Source organism: Sminthopsis crassicaudata, chromosome 5, assembly GCF_048593235.1.
Source record: "Sminthopsis crassicaudata isolate SCR6 chromosome 5, ASM4859323v1, whole genome shotgun sequence".
Taxonomy (NCBI): Eukaryota; Metazoa; Chordata; class Mammalia; order Dasyuromorphia; family Dasyuridae; genus Sminthopsis; species Sminthopsis crassicaudata.
Genome location: NC_133621.1, coordinates 135,797,843 through 135,817,192, shown reverse-complemented (window position 1 = coordinate 135,817,192; position 19,350 = coordinate 135,797,843). Strand labels below are relative to the sequence as shown.

At 31.4% G+C, this 19,350-nt stretch overlaps 1 protein-coding gene across 3 annotated transcripts in view; it reads right to left on the bottom strand.

The window, feature by feature from the left end:
* The window catches only part of IMMP2L (inner mitochondrial membrane peptidase subunit 2), a 353,770-nt gene that overhangs the window by 268,050 nt on the left and 66,370 nt on the right, over positions 1 to 19,350 (bottom strand). For all 3 annotated transcript variants that reach the window (XM_074266875.1, XM_074266876.1, XM_074266874.1), the window contains exon 3: positions 5,405 to 5,508. In XM_074266875.1, the coding sequence (XP_074122976.1) occupies positions 5,405 to 5,508 (104 nt within the window). The remainder of the gene's footprint in view (positions 1 to 5,404; positions 5,509 to 19,350) is intronic.

The window sequence follows — 19,350 nt, the reverse complement described above, 5'->3', positions numbered from 1 at the left end:
CTCAATTACAAAAGTGTGTTCTACTGAATAATATTGCTTACAAAAACCCATTCTATTCTATACTCAAAATTCCCTGAAGGGTTTCCTCCAGATATTTTCATATTTTCTTGTGGATTTGAATGATTCTTGAAATGTTCCACTTCCCCACCCTAAAAACCACTGCAACATCTCTAACATTTATTGAATTGTATTCTTCAAGCACTGCTATCACAAAATGAAATTATATCAAAATTGCTGCTTGTCCAAAACAATCTACATGCCAAATATTGACAGGCCTAAAACTGTTTTATAAGAACTGCTTCAACCTTTCTCTTCAAGCCCCTTTAAACGTCTTTGAATACTAATTGATGGTCTCATTCTCTCCCGTGCCAAAATATATTCCTAATGTTTATATCTGATTATATTAAATTAATGCCTGCTCAAAGACTTTTAGTGTCTTCCCATTTCCTAACATAAAATGCAGACTGCTTAATCTATGGTAGCCTGACCTGTGATTTGGAATATCTCCCTAGAAATTCAGATCTTAAGAAGTTCAGGGATTTTCCAAGGATTGCACAGTCAGTATTTGTCAAAGTTAGGACTTAAACCCAGATTCTCCTGACAATTCCAAATCTCTACACAATCTAAACTGATTATTACTTTATGTGTAATAGGTATAATGTAATCTTTGTCCAAATGAGCAACACATTTAGTTGTCAGAAATTCTGCAACCAGAAGTGGAGACATAAAAAGCCTACTAATTGGGAACTGTATTTCCCCAAATGCAGTAACTGTTTTTCTTCTAGCTTAACTATCCTTGCCTTTCATCCTATCATTGCTACCAGGGCTTTACTAGATATTATATCTTTATTTGCCACCACAAAAAGCTCAGAATTTACACACTTCACCTAGATCTCCAAATCTTCTCAAGCATTCAGGCTTCCTGGATTCTAATAATTATAAAGATTTTTTTAAAACACCAAAAACAAACTTGAACTGACTTCATTATGAGGAAATTTCAGTATGAGACACATCAATAATATAAATGTCATTCTACCTTATATTGTCCATTACAATATGAATATCACTCAAGATAATTTTAAATCGTTATCATAACAGTTTGCATATATCATTACTGGTTAGTGTTGTATACAAACCCACTAATTCAGTATTGTGCCAATTGTTTTCAGTTATTTTTCAATCAAGCAAAGATACTGGAATGATGAGACATTTCCTTTTCCAGTGCATTTTACAGATGAAGAACTGAGACAAACAAGGGTAAGTGATTTGGCCAAAGAAGTCTTTGAGGCCAGATGTGAATCATGAAAATGAGTCTTCCTGATTCCAGTGCTCTATCCACTACAAAATCTAGCTGTGATAACTGTAGGCAATCAATAATACTTATTATTGAAATACAAATTACAGTTGCCTATCATATTCTTGAGATATTTTAAGCAAAAGCACTATTTTCACGTTGTTATTATGAGGAGAGAGTTAAATATGTTTCTTGAAAGAAGTTATAAAGGTATAAATGTCAATATTTCCACTTCCAGAATAATCCTGCTTATCATTATACTGTTTTAATTCTTTATATTTATATTTTTATATTTTATATTTATATTCTAAGTTTCTGCCGCCAAAAAAATGGAGCAAAATCCAATGGGAAACAGACTGAAGAAAAGGAAAATTCCAGCAAGACAGTTCTACCTCTCTTTTCTCTCAGTGGAGAAGCAATTATATCTGAGTTTTTCTGTCCCATATATTTTCACTTAATAAACATACACAACAAAAACACACATACACACAATATGTTTTTGACATCTTCCATGATATAAAATGTTATCACTATTTTGGGTTATTTTCAAAAGCCACATAATTTTTCATGTAAACCCTCATGATTCTGTTATATAATACTTTAATTTGAAGTTGTAGCTTTAGCTATACATTTACCCCTTTGAAAAAACAAGCTAAATTTTATTTTTATCTTCTTAAGTTTCAATATCAAATCACATTTCTACAAGTGAATGTTTATCTTAGACATAAAATTCCAGATTTGCCATTAGCCATCCTATAGGAATGCATACTAATATATATAAGAAAAGAAATATACTCAATTATTTCTAATTCTGAATTTAAAATACATTAGCAATGCAAACCAATTTCTCTATTTTATTTAAACCAAAAAGCTCACATCATTTACATAAGCAGATAAGTATTCATTTCAAATAATAATTTTCCACATAAAATTCAAAAGTCGATTGGGATTATGATATTCCAAGTATACCATCACAGTAAAAGAACAATAAATAATTTCAACGCTAAGAAAACCCAAAATTGGATCGTGAAGAATCAAATAAAACTGAAATGACTGAACAACAAAAAATTTCAAGAGATTAAAGTTTCTTTTCTTCCATTTTCAAAGAAATAAAATGAGCATTTTTAATAACCATGTTTAAATTACAGCTCTGCCTTTTAAGAAAAAGTTATTTAATAATCTATTTTATACTCTAGGTCAGATCACTTATTAGATAATACAGTGTTTCAGATTACTATACATATCTCAATAGTATCAATCTTCATGTTTGAAGATGGTCCATCACAAAATTAAATATAACCTCTGACAGCAAAGAAAGACTCCATAGAAATATCCAATGACCATATGTGGGTAATATTATATTTACATGGATTAATATATTAATATAACATATAAATGTTAATATATCTCTCCTTCCTGTAATCTATAATCTAGTAACACTTGCCTCCTTGCTGTTTCTCACACAAGGCATACCACATCTCCTGACCTATCATTTTCACTGGCTCTCACCCATGCCCAGAATGCAAGTGTAGAATATCATTTACCTTTCTATCTACTGACTTAGCATAGTGCCTGGTACATAGTAACTACTTAATAAATGTTCATTTATTGATGAAAGACAGAGAAAGCATAAATACATTCTGAAAATAATCCCCAATTACTGTCATATTTTGTTTTTACCATTGCCTTTACCACTATTCTTAACCAATAGAAAAATAACTAATTTTGATGTTCATATTTTGACTCTTTCCTTGTAGAACTTCTGATAACAAAGTCAAGTGTAGACATCAGGCTGATGGAAAACCTAGATGAGACCTGGTAAGTATTTTAAAGAAACAAAGAGTTCTTGAATAATCAAGAGTTTCTTCTAATTCAATATCAAAAGAAAACTTAGTAAAACTGTCAAGTATATTTAGCTTCTAATGTGTATACTTCTAAATTTCTAAAACAAACCAGTATTTCTTTTGACACTCATATGCCACCTAATTCTCAAATACTGAGAGTGCACAAACCATACCACAGAAGTGTTCAGTAGAGTCTAATAATTCATAATGAAAAACAAATAAAAAGTCATATTGGAAGACTAAAGTAGCAATTATCTGGTATAAGCTTGAATCAGTTCATTATAGGTTTATTTTAGATATTTAACCATTTTTTAAAAAATATGTATCAAATTTTTCTTAGTCATCATGAAAAATCAAAATGAATCAAGTTCCCATTTCCCACATGTAGAAGTTTAAAATCCTGGAGAATGTTGATTTTAAGAACTACAACTGAAAAGTGAATAAGTATATTAAATAAATATGATTGCTGATACTGTGCCAAAATACAAAGGGATAAAAGTGCAATGGTCCATAAGAGATATGGAAATTTCCAGATTGGGTTAGGTGAAATTGGAGAAAGATTACTATTATTCTTTCAATTGTTGGGGCTTTTTTCCCCAATTTTTTTCTTTGTTTTTGTTTTTGTTTTTTCAAGAAAAAAAATATCCCTCAAAGGATTAAAAGTAAAGCTAAATACAACCTTGGTAAGACATTCTTTACTTAATAAAATACATTACAAATGGATTTTTAAAAAACTATTGATTAACTAAATAAAAATAAAGACTTCAGGGGTCATTAATTTTATCTATTCTAAACTTTATCTTTTCTTTAAATTGATCTGCAGAGTACATATATATTTACCTTTTTTTTAACTTCTAATATTAATTTCTTTTGGATTTTTCTTCATTCTTGGAATAGACATTGTTTAAGAAAATAAAAGGGAACAAATTATTCCATAATTGTATATGAGCACTGTGTGACCTATTCCACTTGAATGGTTATCCTTTCTATCACCAACTAAGTAAAGCAGGTAATCTTGCCAAACAAAAGACAAAATGACATAGAGCCTTGGACAGGGAAACTCAACATGTTGAGTCTGATAAGGAAGTTTATGACTAATAAAATAAAAATATACTCTACAGATGGAGCTGATGTTGGGAAATATTCCAATACATAAAAGAATCATTCCTGGATTTCTGCTATTCAAAATCCCAAATGTTCTCTGATGCCATAATTGATAATTTACCAGCTCTAGTTAATATATTTTTAAATAAATCTTAAAAGCACAGCTTGGGAGGAAATGTATTCTTGTGGAATTACCTAAGTAATTAATAAAGTCTATTGTCTGAGCGATTTATATGTCATCACAAAACATTAAAATATCAAGGTCAAAGAACCAGAAAAATAAAGTTAAATAGTTTTCTGGCATGCATACATACACACATATGCAAATATCACCAATTTTTACCATTGGTACATAGAAGGTATGGTAGTAATATTACATTTATTGCCACCTGAGTTAAAGAAACTAACCTAACAGAAGGTATACTAAATCATAAAATTCCCCCAAATCAAAAGAAATGAGGCCAGTATTATAATAAACTACCTACTATGCAGCTTATTTTTTGAAAAATAAAAAAAAACAACTTTAAACTATCCAAGAATTTTCCATATCTGTCATTTCACTATGTCAAATAGATATGCTTTTCACATTCTTTTCTACATTAGAACTGGAATGAAGGTTTTGTCCTCTACAAAGCTCAAAGGTTTTCAACAGACAAACAGTGCCACCTTTTGGTTTTCACATATATCTATGCCTTTTTATTTTTCTCATATGATTCTAATTATCCTATGATGCATACAAGTGACTTAATGTATATATTGTCATAGAATTGTATGTTACACTTGTCGGGAAATATAATAAAACTATGCATTTAATGTTATTATTATTATAAGAGTGGATAAGAAAAAAAGTAGGCAAAAAAATCAAAAGCTTATAAAAATGTATTATTATTATTACAAAATTTCTAAATATGTTAATTAATCATCTTTTTAACTACCATAATATATTCACTACAAAAATCTCAACACATGCATTCTTCTTGATAGAAAGGAAACAAATATTTCTTCCAGAAATTAAGGGTAAGTAAAGCTGTTACTTTTTAAAGATGTTTAAAGAAACATAATTTCCATTACTGCTAAAGAATGATCTTTCATAAACACTGTATTACACATAGAAAGTAGAAAATATTTTCTTTCATTATAAAAATGTTTCATTCTTACTTACACCAAAGACACAACATCACCACGATTCACCTCATAATTCCTAACTTTCCAGTGGTTCAAAAGCACTACATCATATGTCTGGCTCCATCCAGGATTCAACGAAGGCTTAAAAAGAGAGAGAGAGAGAGAAAGAAAGAGAGAATTATTCAATATTTACTTATTGAGTCTCTGATCTTATTATTGTGGATATTCCTTTCATTGGCATAAGTGTATATTATCCACATTTATATGTATCATAAATATAATATTCCACTAGAGTGAACAAAAATGATTTTTTCATTCACAATGAAATTCCAGGTCCATTAAAAACTGCAAAGGATAATGGAGTTTTTTCTAAAAGGCTAAATACTGATGTTAAGATAATGAGTCAAACAAAAATATTTTGATAAATAGATTATGGATACAAAGTAAATAAACAATACATCAATGGTGAGAGATAGAGAGATAGACAAAATAAATATATATAGTATAACATATTTAGAGCTGGAAAGGATCTGTCATTTAGGGCAAAGGCTTCATTTTACTGATGAGTTAATTAATGTTCAAAATGTTAACTTATCTGTCCAAGTCAATAAAAAGCATTTGTCATGTCCTTGCTATGTGCCAGGCACTGTCCTAAGTAGTACTATTAATGTACTCAGGATACAAAGACATCTCATACACACACACACACACACACACACACACACACAGAAAAAGAAAAAGACCTTACCCTGAAGAAGCTTACATTTTAAGGGTAAACAGTATATATTAATTAGATCTTGGAAGGTAATAATAATAGCAAGCATTCATATAACATTTTAAAATTTACAAAAGACTTTGCATGTTATTTTATCTTCAAAACAACCCTAGGAGATAGGTGCTATTATTATCTCTATTTTACAGATGAAGAAGCTGAGCTTAAGTGGCACCCCTAGGGTGACACTATCACTGTCTGAAGTATTAAAACTCTGCTCTTCCTGATTCCAAGATTCCTCTATTGCAATTTGTCACTAAAATGCTTCAGGGCAGGTGAAAGATATCATTCAAAAGACTAGCACTAGAGGTACCATGATAGTACTTTTAGAATAGGTAGCAGGTGAGCTGAGTCTTAAAGGAAGCCAAAGACAAGAAGAGTCAAAGATTGGGATGAAGAATATGTCAGGCACAGAAAACATGAAATGTGAAAGATACAGGAAATAGACTGTACTATATGAGTACAGAACAATTCTGGATCATAGAATTAATGGCGGGGAACAAAATGCAAGAACACAAATCAGTCTGTCAATAAATATTAATTAAGAACCTACTATATACCAGGTACTATATTATACATTTGAGGAACAAAGCAAGATAGAAAATAGTACCTGCTCTCAAGGAACTCCATGTCAAATGAAGGAGGCAATATGCAAACAACTATGTACAAACAAGATACGTGCAGGATAAATTGGAAATAATCAACAAAGGACGGGCATTATTAAGAACAGGGAATATTTCCTGTAGATAGTGGAAATTTGGCTAGGACTTGAAGAAAACTAGAGGCAGAGATAAGAGAGAATTCCAAGCATGAGGAACAGTCACTGAAAATGCTCAGAGGTGATAGATGGGGTATCTTTGCTCTGGGAACTCAAAGTAAATTGGGGAAGGAAAGAGGGAAAAAATAAGACTAGAAAATTAAAAAGCCTAAAAAGTTAGAAAAGACTTTAAATTCAAAAGAAAGGATTTTACCTTTGATCCTGGAAGTGATAGAGAAACACTGGAGATTAGTGAGTATTGTGGTGGGAAAGAAAACAACAAGATCTAATAGGGAAGAGGAAGAAGGAAGATTTAGGGGAGAAAATGAGTTCAGTTTTAGACATGCTGATCTTAAGATATCTACCAGATATCCAGTTTGAAGGCACTGAAAGGCAATTTGAGATATAATCCCTACGAGTCAATAGTAGTTAGAGTAGTTAAATAGTTAAAGCTGAGAGTCATCAGCATAGAGAAGATAATAACATCGTGAATAGGAAGGAAGGATAGAGATGGTAGGAGTTATCCAGAATTTAAATATATAAAATATAGCATGTTTGCCAGTGACACAGGGAAAAGGAGAATCAAGAACAATGAATAGTGTAGGGTTGAATTGGTTCACCAAGAAGTCAAAATTGGGAAGCAAATCCATAATTTGAATCCAGAACCTTACACAAATTTATCACTCTTTTTATTGTTCCATAGTCATTGCACACAAAAGAAATATTCCTCATCTTCTATTGTAATATGTTTGGTCAAGGCAAACTATACTTGTCTTTGCCAAAACTCACCAAAGGCATATTTCAATATTATTCCACTAGAAGTAAAATAATTGATCATTTTCCCCCTTACCCACACTGATATTTTGATGACAGAAGTAACAAGGGTTGGATTCAATTTGGAATTGGATTTTAACCAATATGGGAAAATTCAACCAGGCAGAAGTGATGGGAACCTTCAAAGAAACTGAACATAAAAATCAAGGAAGACACCTGGCTAGAAAAGGGCTCTAGGCTTTAGAAAAACAGATTTGATTGGCATGATCCTATAAGCAAAGAGTTTTTAAAAAGAAATCACACCTCAAAAAAATTTGGAAAATTAACACAAAATTTCGAGAATAAAATAATAAAGGAGAAAATAGCTTGACTACTTCCCAGCTGCCCTCTTGACTTCATTTTTCCCACCTGCTAAAAAAAAAAAGTGACTAAGATGCCTCCTACCCCTAGAATTCCAATCATTCCATAATTCTATGAAAACCAGATATATACTTTTTTTGTTCTGTAGATTTATAATATAACCACAAAAATGAGTGGGAAATTCAAGATTGTTAATAACCCAAGATTTTGCTTTTTGAAATGTGTAATGTCCAGGCTGGCTTTCTGGGGGATCTCTGAATGGGCGTTGGTCTTTAGGTAGAGAAGTGATGAAGATAGGAGAGCCACCATGAGGCTGGTTGAAAATGGAATCTGGAATCTGGAGTCTAGAGTCTCTCGTCTTCTCTGTGTCTGTGGCTGAGAGACTCTTCTGTGTCTAAGACTTCCTTAAATAGCTCAATACGATTACATCACTACAGCACACTGAGCATGTCCCATATGTTTAGGAGAGCCATTACATCACAATATCGCATTAAGTACATGTTTAGAGAACCATTATCTCACACTGAATAGATGCTTAACTATAAGCACCCAGCTGTCCTTGATTCAAGTATACCTTTTTAAAGTTCTGGCCCTCTACAGAAATGGCTTCAGTAAGTTCATTTTGGAGTAAAAGTCAAAGTATCACAGTGTTTCTCCATTTTTGATAACTTAACACTAATCTCAAAAGCACTGAAGGTCTTTTCTATATAGAATCTGAAATTTAAAACTTCCTGCTCATGTTAAAAACTGCAATTTAATACTACATAATTCTGTTTTAAAAACTTTACTTTAAATAGTAAGTATATCACCCCTATACATAACAGAAGTCATAGAAACTGCAAAACAGATACCATGAAATGAATCATAACAGCCATAGTTTAATGGACAGCCATAGTTTAATGGACACTACAAGATCTGGTATATTAGAGCGACAGACAGAGTGATAGTTTTATAATTAGGAAGATCTGGGTTCAAGTGGTATCTCTGACACTTATGGCTGTATGACACTGAGCAAATTGCTTAATCTCTCAAAATCCCAGTTTATCAAAATCCAAGTTTATCAGTTTCAGAGTAATACTGCTGTGCCCTTTCCTCATCTCCTAGGAATTCCCTACTCTAACAAATACAAGATAAAAACCAAAACCATTATATGAGTGAAGCAGAATATTTTAAATGTACAAGTTTGGAACTATGATGACTTATTTTTCATTCTCCTAATTCTTGTTTTTATCACCCTATTTAAGAGAGATTTTACAAACCTACCTAGTTACTCTTTATTAAAATATTTTAAAATTATTTATAATTATATAATAATTGTTATTCTTAATCTGAGCAAACCTCAAGCTAAAATTACAGAAACTAAATAGAAAAACCAAAATATTTAGCTTTCCTTATCTGCTGTGATGACACTAAAATGGTTTTTTTATCAAATATAAAATGTTTTTTCTCACTGGTGAACCAGGGAAACAATAATAATTTTAATTAATTTTGATGCAGATCATTTATGTATAAATAACACAAAATAAACATCCAATAAACCATTAATTATTTTTGCACATATAAGGAAAATTTCTATTTATAACCAATAAAGAAAACAATATCTCCACATGAAAAAATTTGCATGTTAACAGTTTTTAGTATCATTGGAAGAGCCAACATTTTTGCTAACAAATTTTCCTTGTTTTTTTTTTTCTAAGCATTCTCTTATGTAATTCAAATATTTCCTCCATAATTGCTTCTAAAAAACCTTTTCCCCTACAGTGTGGTTTCTTAAAGTAAAGAAATGCATATGCTCAAATAAGAAAATACACAAAAGATGTGCCTACAATATTTAGCAAGAGAAAAAGAATCCCCCAATTTGGTGCTAAAATAATATCAAAAAACAAAATCGTTTTAACTGTAATAATAATATAACTAGGCAATATTTATTGAATATCTACAGTTTTAAGTGCTATGGGGAACATAGTGCCCACCCCTAAGAAACTTACAATCTAATGGTCTTTCCATTTCATCCTATCTTCATGCCCCTGGCTATCTAGAATTCACCTAGGATTGCTGGGAGGTAGGAAGGTCCACCATCACAGAAAGGCAACTGTGAGATTCAGAAATGAAAGCTTTTGCCTCCAAAGTCCTTGGCAACTTCAAATGGTTCACATGAGAAACTGATATTGTTTTGTCAGTGGAAATGACATTAAGAAAGAAATATTATCATTTACTTTGCCACCTTACCCTATGGATTATGTAATTTTCTCTCTGACTTCAACTAAAACCTTCTACATGTATTGTCTCTCTAATTTGAGTGTGAGCACTTTGAAAGATGAGATTGTTATACAGTTATAGTTGTATCCCCAGCGTTTAGCACCATGATTTGAAGAGTAAACTCTTAAGAAATGCTTTTTGATTAATTCATTTATATGAAACAAGCAAAAAGCAATACAAAATACTATATATCCGTGTGCTAATTAGTTGCTATTAATTATAAAGGCTACGAAAAGAGTTCAGAGAAGGAAATTTTTATGGGAAAAGTAAAATCTAACCTGGGTCTTAAAGAATAGATCAAAATTGGAAAGGGAATTAATAGCAAGCATGGTACATATAGGGATAACATACTGGCATAGAGCTCATAGTAGAAAGTGAGAGAAAATAAAATGAGTTAAGTGGTGTGCAATTAAATCGTGAAATCTTGTTGTTGTTGTTGTTGTTGTTTTAAATAGAGGCATTTCCAAAACAGAATGAATAACATGATCTCCAGTAAAACTAGTCTCATTTATAAGATAGATTTCAAAAGAAAACAATGGAGTCATGGAAAATAGCTAGAAAGATATTGCTGAACTAGATTGATGATCAGAATAATCCAAAAGCATTTAATTTTTTTGAATATTTCGTTTCTTTCCTTGTGGTGATTTATCACAGGTCTATTTTTTTAAGCAGAAATATCAAACTAAATTTTGCAAATTCACATAATATAAATCCTACCAAGCCCCATTCTTCTGGACTTCTCCAACTTCGCTTAATATTTATTGGAAGATCATTTCAGCCCCAGAACTCTTATCTTGGAAAAATTCTCCTATCTCTGTGATTGGATGGTGAAAGCTTTGGCCCAAAATGTCAATTTACAAGGAGGACACCCTGGCCAGGTTCATTTCTTACCAGTTTATACTCCTCTGCACTTCTGGATCAAGCCCAAGTGGTGCCCCCCACTCCCTTTTCATCTTCCTTTTATGTGTCATCTTCCCCATTGGATATAAGCTCCTGAAGGCTAAGAACTATCTTTCTTTTTTATTTGTTATTAATTCCATTATAAAACTTTTCCAAATGCAAATGTGTTTCAGTGTGACTGATCTATTAGGTAATCATGTGAGAATAACAAGAATTTTGTGCTTGCTTATTTGGGATTTCCTGAAAGAGAAAGAGAATATAGAAAACTAGACCATTTCACAGTAATTCACAAACTCAGTCCTACCTGTTTCTCACAAGCAAACCTAAGGCTTTTTCAAGATAAAGTGCCATATGTATTATCTTATGGTACAGTAAGAGCTGTGGGCTAAAGAAGGCCAGTAATGTACCTGCCAACAAGGGAAGAAAACACTTGTCAAAACTTACTGAAATATTAGCAATGCCTGCTTTTGTCTAGCCTAAAATAAAACTGGAAGTCTGTTTTAAATGAATTTGATGCTAAAAATTCACTTAGCATTTAATTTAAAAAAAAATTTAGATTCTATTGCCTCAGAATTAATGAACAATTTGAATTTTTTTGCTAAATATTCAGAATTCATTACATAATATACCTTCCCTCATGTAAATAACTATATTCATTTTTAAATCCCTCCATCTCAATCTTTCATTTTTTTCCTTTCAATGCTTTGCATTTTAAATGTTGAGTTCCACATTCTCTCCCTCCATCAAGACCTTCCTTACCCATAGAGAAGACAAGCAATATATCAATTATACTTGTGCGAAACATTTTCATTAACCATATAAACAAAAAAAGCAAAAAAGAAGGCAAAAAATTATATTTCAACTTGCACTCAGATTTCATCATTTTTTTCTGGATAGAATTTTTTTTGAGTCGTTTGGAATTATTTTAGATCATTTTATTGTCCAAAGTATTAGTCTTTTACAATTGATTATTAATACAACATTGCTGTTACTATGCAAAATTATCTCCCAGTTCTCATTCCACTTTGCCTCAGTTCATATAGGTATAGTTTTCATTCTTTTTAATTTTTTCTTTCTTTCTTTTTTTTTGCTGAGGCAACTGGGGTTAAGTGACTTGCTCAGGGTGACACAGCTAGGAACTGTTAAGTGTCTGAGATCAGATTTTAATTCAGGTCCTCCTGATTTCAGGGCTGGTATTTTATCCACTGTGCCACCTAGCTGCCCCTACTTTTCATTATTTGAACAAGTAAAAAATACTTTTGTTAAAATAGTCATTTTTACTGACAACAAAGAAACAGTCACAAACTCTATTTAGTACGTAGAAAAATTTTTGGGGGTCACAGGAAAATTTCAAAGGCCTGATTACAATACCTGGAGCAACTCAAGAAAATTTCAACCAGTACAGGTTTTATTCATTCTGTTCTGTTCTGTTTCTGATTTAGGATTTAAAACTCATTTCCCTTCAATTGCAGAAAGTACAATGGAAAGACAGCAATATTTGGAGATACATATTATATTCTACCTAATCAGTTTCTACATATTCATTCACATTCCTCCTACTCTAATTCCAAAGTTAATTTAAATTTTCCTCACAAATCCTTCTCCTTCAGTCCAAGTCTTACATAGGAGAAACAGCAATGGTAGTGGTATGATTAATTGAAAGACTTCACTTATACAACCTATTCAAGCATTTTCAAGATCCAGTTCTCTCAACTAGATCTAATCTCCTTAGAAAATCTAGGGGGCTTTTACTAGTCTATATTTAGGATTCAGTTCTAACTTATCTCTGCTTTGGAACAGTTGACCACCCTACTTTAATTATTATTTGAAATTTACCTATTCTAGAAGCCTTCCTAAGTTGACTCATTTAATTATTGCTTGTTAATTGATGAAAAGTTATCTTTAAGTTAAGCATCTTTGCAAAAATTAGACAACAAATATTGGATAGCCAATGTGTGCAGAACATTTAATGGGGTCTCTAGGACTTAACAGTACAGAGCCCATACCCTCATGGCTATCCCTTTTGAAGTGTTTTCAGTGAAGGTTTGTTGAAGCCAAATTCTGTGATAAAGATAAAGGGTTTTTTTCAACAACTTTTTAAACATTACTAAATATATTTTAAACTTATTTCTCTTAACAATTTTGAATTCTTATCATTGCTAATATGCTTAAAATTCTACATCAAATACCATCTACTCCACAAAATCTAGCAAAACAAGTGAAGCAACAAGTTTAGCCTCTAGAAGAAAGGAACCCATCATATTTATGCTCTAATTTATCTCAGCATTTAGTAAAGCCACTGCTCCCAATATGATCTTAATAAATGTGTATTAAATAATAAACTCACAATATGCCATAATATGCCAGAAATCATTCACAACAGAAATAACTGCTGCCCAAAGACATAAATGACTATTCCATATTTTAAAATATGTTAAGAAAAATCATATTCAAATACTGCTGATGAAAAAGAAAAATCATATTATACCAATAGGAATGGTGAAATCAAATAGGAAAGCAGATGAAAGGTATTTGAAGATATAATAGACTACATAAAACATGCTCTTATGTGTGGTATCATAGGAATTAAAGAAAAATCCATAAAGGCACATTACAAAGTTATCACACACCAGCTGTTTCAATTTCACATACTTTCAGTGCAATAAATATGAACTAATCTATTTTAATTCCCTATTAATAACAAGTTAGAAAACTACATAAAAACCATAACTTCCCAAGGGGCAAAAAAAAAAACTCAGATGAGGATTTGAGGAAAAGGTAATTTGAGAAGAAAATACACACAAGCCAATAAAGTATGCTAAAATTAAATCCTATCTTCCTTTAACACTGATCCCAGCAGAATCATGGAGAATTGGAATAAAGAAGAGTCAGCACAGGATGAGAGTTTATACCAGGTGGTCCCTAGCCCTAGGAAAATGCAAAATCAGCTGTAGCAGTGAAGTTTCCCAACTCTGTTTTAAGTAAGTATGCATAAATCACAATATAATTCTTTTCTTGATGGTCTTCTTGTAACCATCTTGCCAGAAAGTCAAAACAGTTATAACCTACAATAATTATTGAATAATATTAAACTCTCTTTGAGTTTAAAAATGAAAACACAGATTTAAAAAGAAAGCAGGCCTATTGCTTGCTTTTTTGACAGAATTTTTAATTTCAAACTCAGCTGGAAAGAAGATAATCAGTGCAAAAAGCCAGCTAGAAGCCTAAGAGGTTTATTACAAATCTAGTTCTTAGGGACTCATTCACAGATAGCTTAAAGTCAAGACAATCACAAAGCCAATGGATGTATGCTATTAATGGATAAAAGGTTACATGCTGATTGAACTTCACTTTTTCTCACATGCTATAGTTTTGTAATATATTCCACATAAATCACCTCTGAAGTCTTCCAGAGAACACTGTGCTATAGTATTTTAAAGTGTTATCTTTTTTCTTCTAGCTAAACAGAGAAAGATGAAGACAAATTTTGCATAATTATAATATAAAACTTTAATAAAAGGTATACCTATAATTTGACTCATAAGATAATGAATTTTTATTTCTTCAGTTTGTAATAAAGCATCCTGTCATTTACCTGTTTAAGTCTTAAATTTTTATTTGGAATTTAGATCTTTTCACATGCTTATTTGTAACTCTAACCCAGACATCTCAATCCAAAGGAAATCTAAAACTTTGATTGTAAGGTTGTCTTAGGATATTCTTTACCAAATATAATGCCAGACCCAGTCAAGTGCTCAGAAGAGATAAAGGACACTCTTAAGGTCTCTCTGAAGATCTTTGGGCGACACAGGAAACATTGGCATATGTCGTAGGCTCATATCAAAGAAAACACTGTACTTCATAAGCAAAGTAGAATTGTGGGAAGTCAAAAGAATATATAAATTTAGAGACATCTTCCTTCCTAATGGTTACATGAACTATTTGTGTCTGACCTGAAGTATAGCCTTCCAAACTCATATTGGTATAAACCAGCCACAGCCAGACAAAATATACATTGACCCTGACATTGTGATGTCATTTTGACTCTCTTCATGGATTAAAGAAAAACAAGCTCCAGGTCCAACCAAAATTTGGGTCATTAGGCTGAGTCCAACAAAATCCTCTCTAGTTTCAAAAGCATACCCCATTGCTTTTCATATCCTATGTTCAATTGCTATTCAACATTGTAGTACTACTTTTAAAAATTTTTTAAAAAGCAATTACTATTTTCAAAGACAATAATTTTGGATGTAACATGATTAGGATGTTATAATACCTAACCTTTAGAGAAAAAAGAAAATGTAAATAGTAATCCACATTTTACACCAGCATCCATTGTGTATATGAGATTATAAAAGTGTTATGAGACACTATGGGCATATTTCAACTTTTGAAGCATATGTATCTACATAACTTTATGGATAAGTTGTTTGTATAATTTGTATCCTATGTTAATTCTGACTTACACTGTAATTTTATAAATGCTTTTTCATTTGAATTTTTTTCATAGTAGTCATAATTCCTAACATATCAACTTTATATTTAATTCTCCCTTTCCATTCCAACCATATTTCTATGCTGATTAGTTGATGATGAACTATAAAAGAACATTTAAGTACACTCTGAAGCATTCAATTTTTTTTAAAAGATCCTTTCATGAAGCACTGTAATAGGAGCCAGGAAATCTTTGAGTTCAACACATATACTAACTACTTATGTGGGTCAATTATTTCTTAACCTCCTTGATCCAGTCTCCTCATGTATATGGCAAAGAAATTGATGATCTCTAAGGTTTGCTCCAATTCTAAAATGTTATCATCCTATGAATCTTTTTGTAAAACAGTGATTTTCTTCTATAGTATGTTTGCTGAAATTAGGATTTGTTTACCTCTACTGTCACAAATGTATATATAATCTGTACATCTCCAATTTAGACCTGATAACAAAACCCATAGATCATCAGGAAAATCTAGTCTAACTATAATACCCTATTACCTATTACTTTAGAATTCTATTAGAGTCAATGATTTAGTTTGAAGACCTTAAAGATATTATTGACTCTTCTGTCCTAAACTAATGTTGTTGTTGTTGCTGTTATTTTGTGGTTCTTTTAGTTATCTAACTCTTCACAACCTCATTTGGGCTTCTCCAGTTCATGTTGGAGTTCATCTATAGTTCATATTACAGATGAGAAAACTGAGGCATACAGAAATAAATTACTTAACCAGGGTCACAAATCTATCTACCAAGTCTTCCCTTCTATTTTCCTCTCACTAAACCACTAACCTAGTTCAAGTTCTTACCACCCTTTGTGTCTATGCAACCAGAATGCAAATATTCTGATCCCAAATAAAGAACAGAACAGATTTTCCCTAAAAGGTTTATGATCTTTATAAATTTGCTTCTGTTACAGAGTAATGGTCTACAAGAAATATTCTTTTTAGTCTGAAGGTCCTTAAAAAAAAATCTCTCCATAATTACCAGACCTGTTTAGGTTCCATCCATTTTACTTGAATATTCTTTAATTTTATTTAACAAAAGATAAGACAGTACTATGGAAAACCAAAAGTATCCAAAAGATGAATAGTTAGAGAGTCAGGAGTCTTAGAAATTAAAGGGGTTAGAAATAATAAAAAATTCATTTAAGAGGAAGAAAGGCCTACAATCTCAAGAGAGATAATGAGGAAAAAATTAATGAAAAAGCATTTACAAAGTGTTTAGCATGTGACAGGAATGCTAAGCTAAAGATAGTCTCTGCCCTCAAGGAACTTACATTCAAATATAGGAGGACTAGGTTAATGGTCAGAATAGTATATTTCAGTTTGGAAAGCTGATGAATAAGCTTCTGATGATTAGATTGATACCCCATTTTCCAGGAGCAATGACAGAGTTGTCTTAATTATAGATCAGGACCTAGAAATGAAGGAAATGGAAGTACTAGAGACAAGCCAGCTTGCAAAAAAATGATTGGGAAATGAAGTAAAACATGGCTAGAGAAGAGTCAAAAAGTACAGGAATATGGAGATAATTGCCTATCAGGACAGCTAGGTCTTGGGACAAGAGGTTTAAAGGTGAAAGTGTTAAATCCTCTAGGATTGGAGTGAAGTCAAAAGAGTAAGGGTAAAGGGAGAAATCCACTTCAGAAGCAGTAATTCATCAAAACTATGATAAAAATATATTATGCCAAAGGTAATATCTTAGAAAAGGCAAAAGTAAAAGTAGATATAGTTGAAATAAATGAGCAGAACTTCAAAGCTTGAAAATTCTGGCCAAAAAGATAGATTTTATAAAGAAAGAAATTAAGTACCGAATAGAATCTATGATAGATCTTAGAATAATTGAATGAGAATTAAAAGGCATATATATTTACTAGTTTTATGTAGCACCTTTACCAAAAAAAAAAAAAAAAAAAAAGACCAAGTTATGATAGGGAATTAAAAAGCTCAAAGTAAAATAGATGAAACAAAAAGGAGGCACAAAACTGTGCTGAAGAAAAAACATCTTAAAAAGTAAAATTGGACAAATGAACAAGGAGGTACAAAAACTCACTAAAGAAAATAATTCTTTAAAATTAAAATTGATCAAATGACTTTATAAGAAATCAAGAAACAACAAAATAGAAACAAAATAATGAAAAAATTATCTCATTGGAAAAACTTATTTGAAAAATAGATTCAGCAGAAGTAATTTTAAAATTATTGAAAAGCCATGATGAAAATCATAGAACATAGACATCATCTTTCAAGAAATTATCAAGGAAACTTCTATTAAAAACTAATTCTAAATAAAATTTTAATTTCATTAAAACTAATTGTAAATAAAAACTAATTCTAAATTAAAAGCTAATTCTAAATAAAACTATTCTATTATCTAGAACAAGAGAGTGAAGTAGAAATTAAAATAACTATATCCCCTATACTTAATACACTGCCTGGAATATAGTAGGCACTTAACAAGTGTTTATTGGAATTGAAATGGATACTATGATTTAAGTTTTGTAAAACAAATATTACCAAATTTCCTCATTTATTTATATAGAAATATTATATCACAATAACTATGTTAGGTACTTGCTATTTTATCCTATTTTACAGAAAACTGAGGCACACAGAAGTTTAATTTACTGGTCCAGAATTACATAGCTAATAAGTTTCTGAGGCTTGATTCAAACCTAGGTCTTCCTGATTCCAAATTCAGCATTCCACTGTGCCACCTAGGTACCTCATTTTAAGGTAGATTTTTCTTCTTCTGAAAAAGTCAACGAAGGAAAAACACACACAGAGAAAGATTTTATATGAATATATATGTGTGTCTTTGTATACATTTGGATATACAAGGCAGGGGGGGGAAGGGAATATCACACATGTGTGAAAGGGCAAAAATATACCTACAGATAAATTCTAGAGATGGAATTTAGAACAATATAATTTCATTTAGACTATATTAAGAATTTATCAACCTTTAAGTTTGAGAATTATTATTATTTATCACTTACTAATATTGTCTGAACCTAGCTTTCTGTGACTAAAAATTTATCTAACCCAAAAAAGATTAATATAGAGGACAGGTTTCCCAAAATAGATTGATTTACCTGCTGATATACATCTCAAACTGAAATTCTCTTAGAGATTAGCATAGGCTAATCAGACAATATGTCCTTGTATAAACTCAATATAACCTCATAAAGACTTGAAAAGGGAACTTCTCCCTTTTCTTAGATCTCTCTTTCTACCAAATGACCTATTAAATGTCTATCTAAAACGATTTCATATGTGTGAACAATATCATTTGTCATGAACAATAGAATCAATCAATAAATATTTATTAAATTCCTCCTATATGCTACTGTGCCTTTAAGAGCAAGGAATACAAAAAGAGTGAAAAAAAGCCATCCTTCCCTCCCAAGAAACTTGGTGGGCAAAGTTGAGGAGAGAACATCCCAGGTATGGAGAGATCACCAAATGCGCAGAACCAAGAAAAGGAGCATCTTGTTCATGAATTAGCCAGAGTCCAATACCACTGGATTGATGAATATCTAGCAGGAAGTTAGGAATAAGAAATCTGGAGAGATATGAGGGGGCTGTGTTAAGAAGAACTTTGAATGCCAAACAGACCATTTTGTATTTGATCCTAGAGGTGACAGGAAACCATTAGAGTTTAC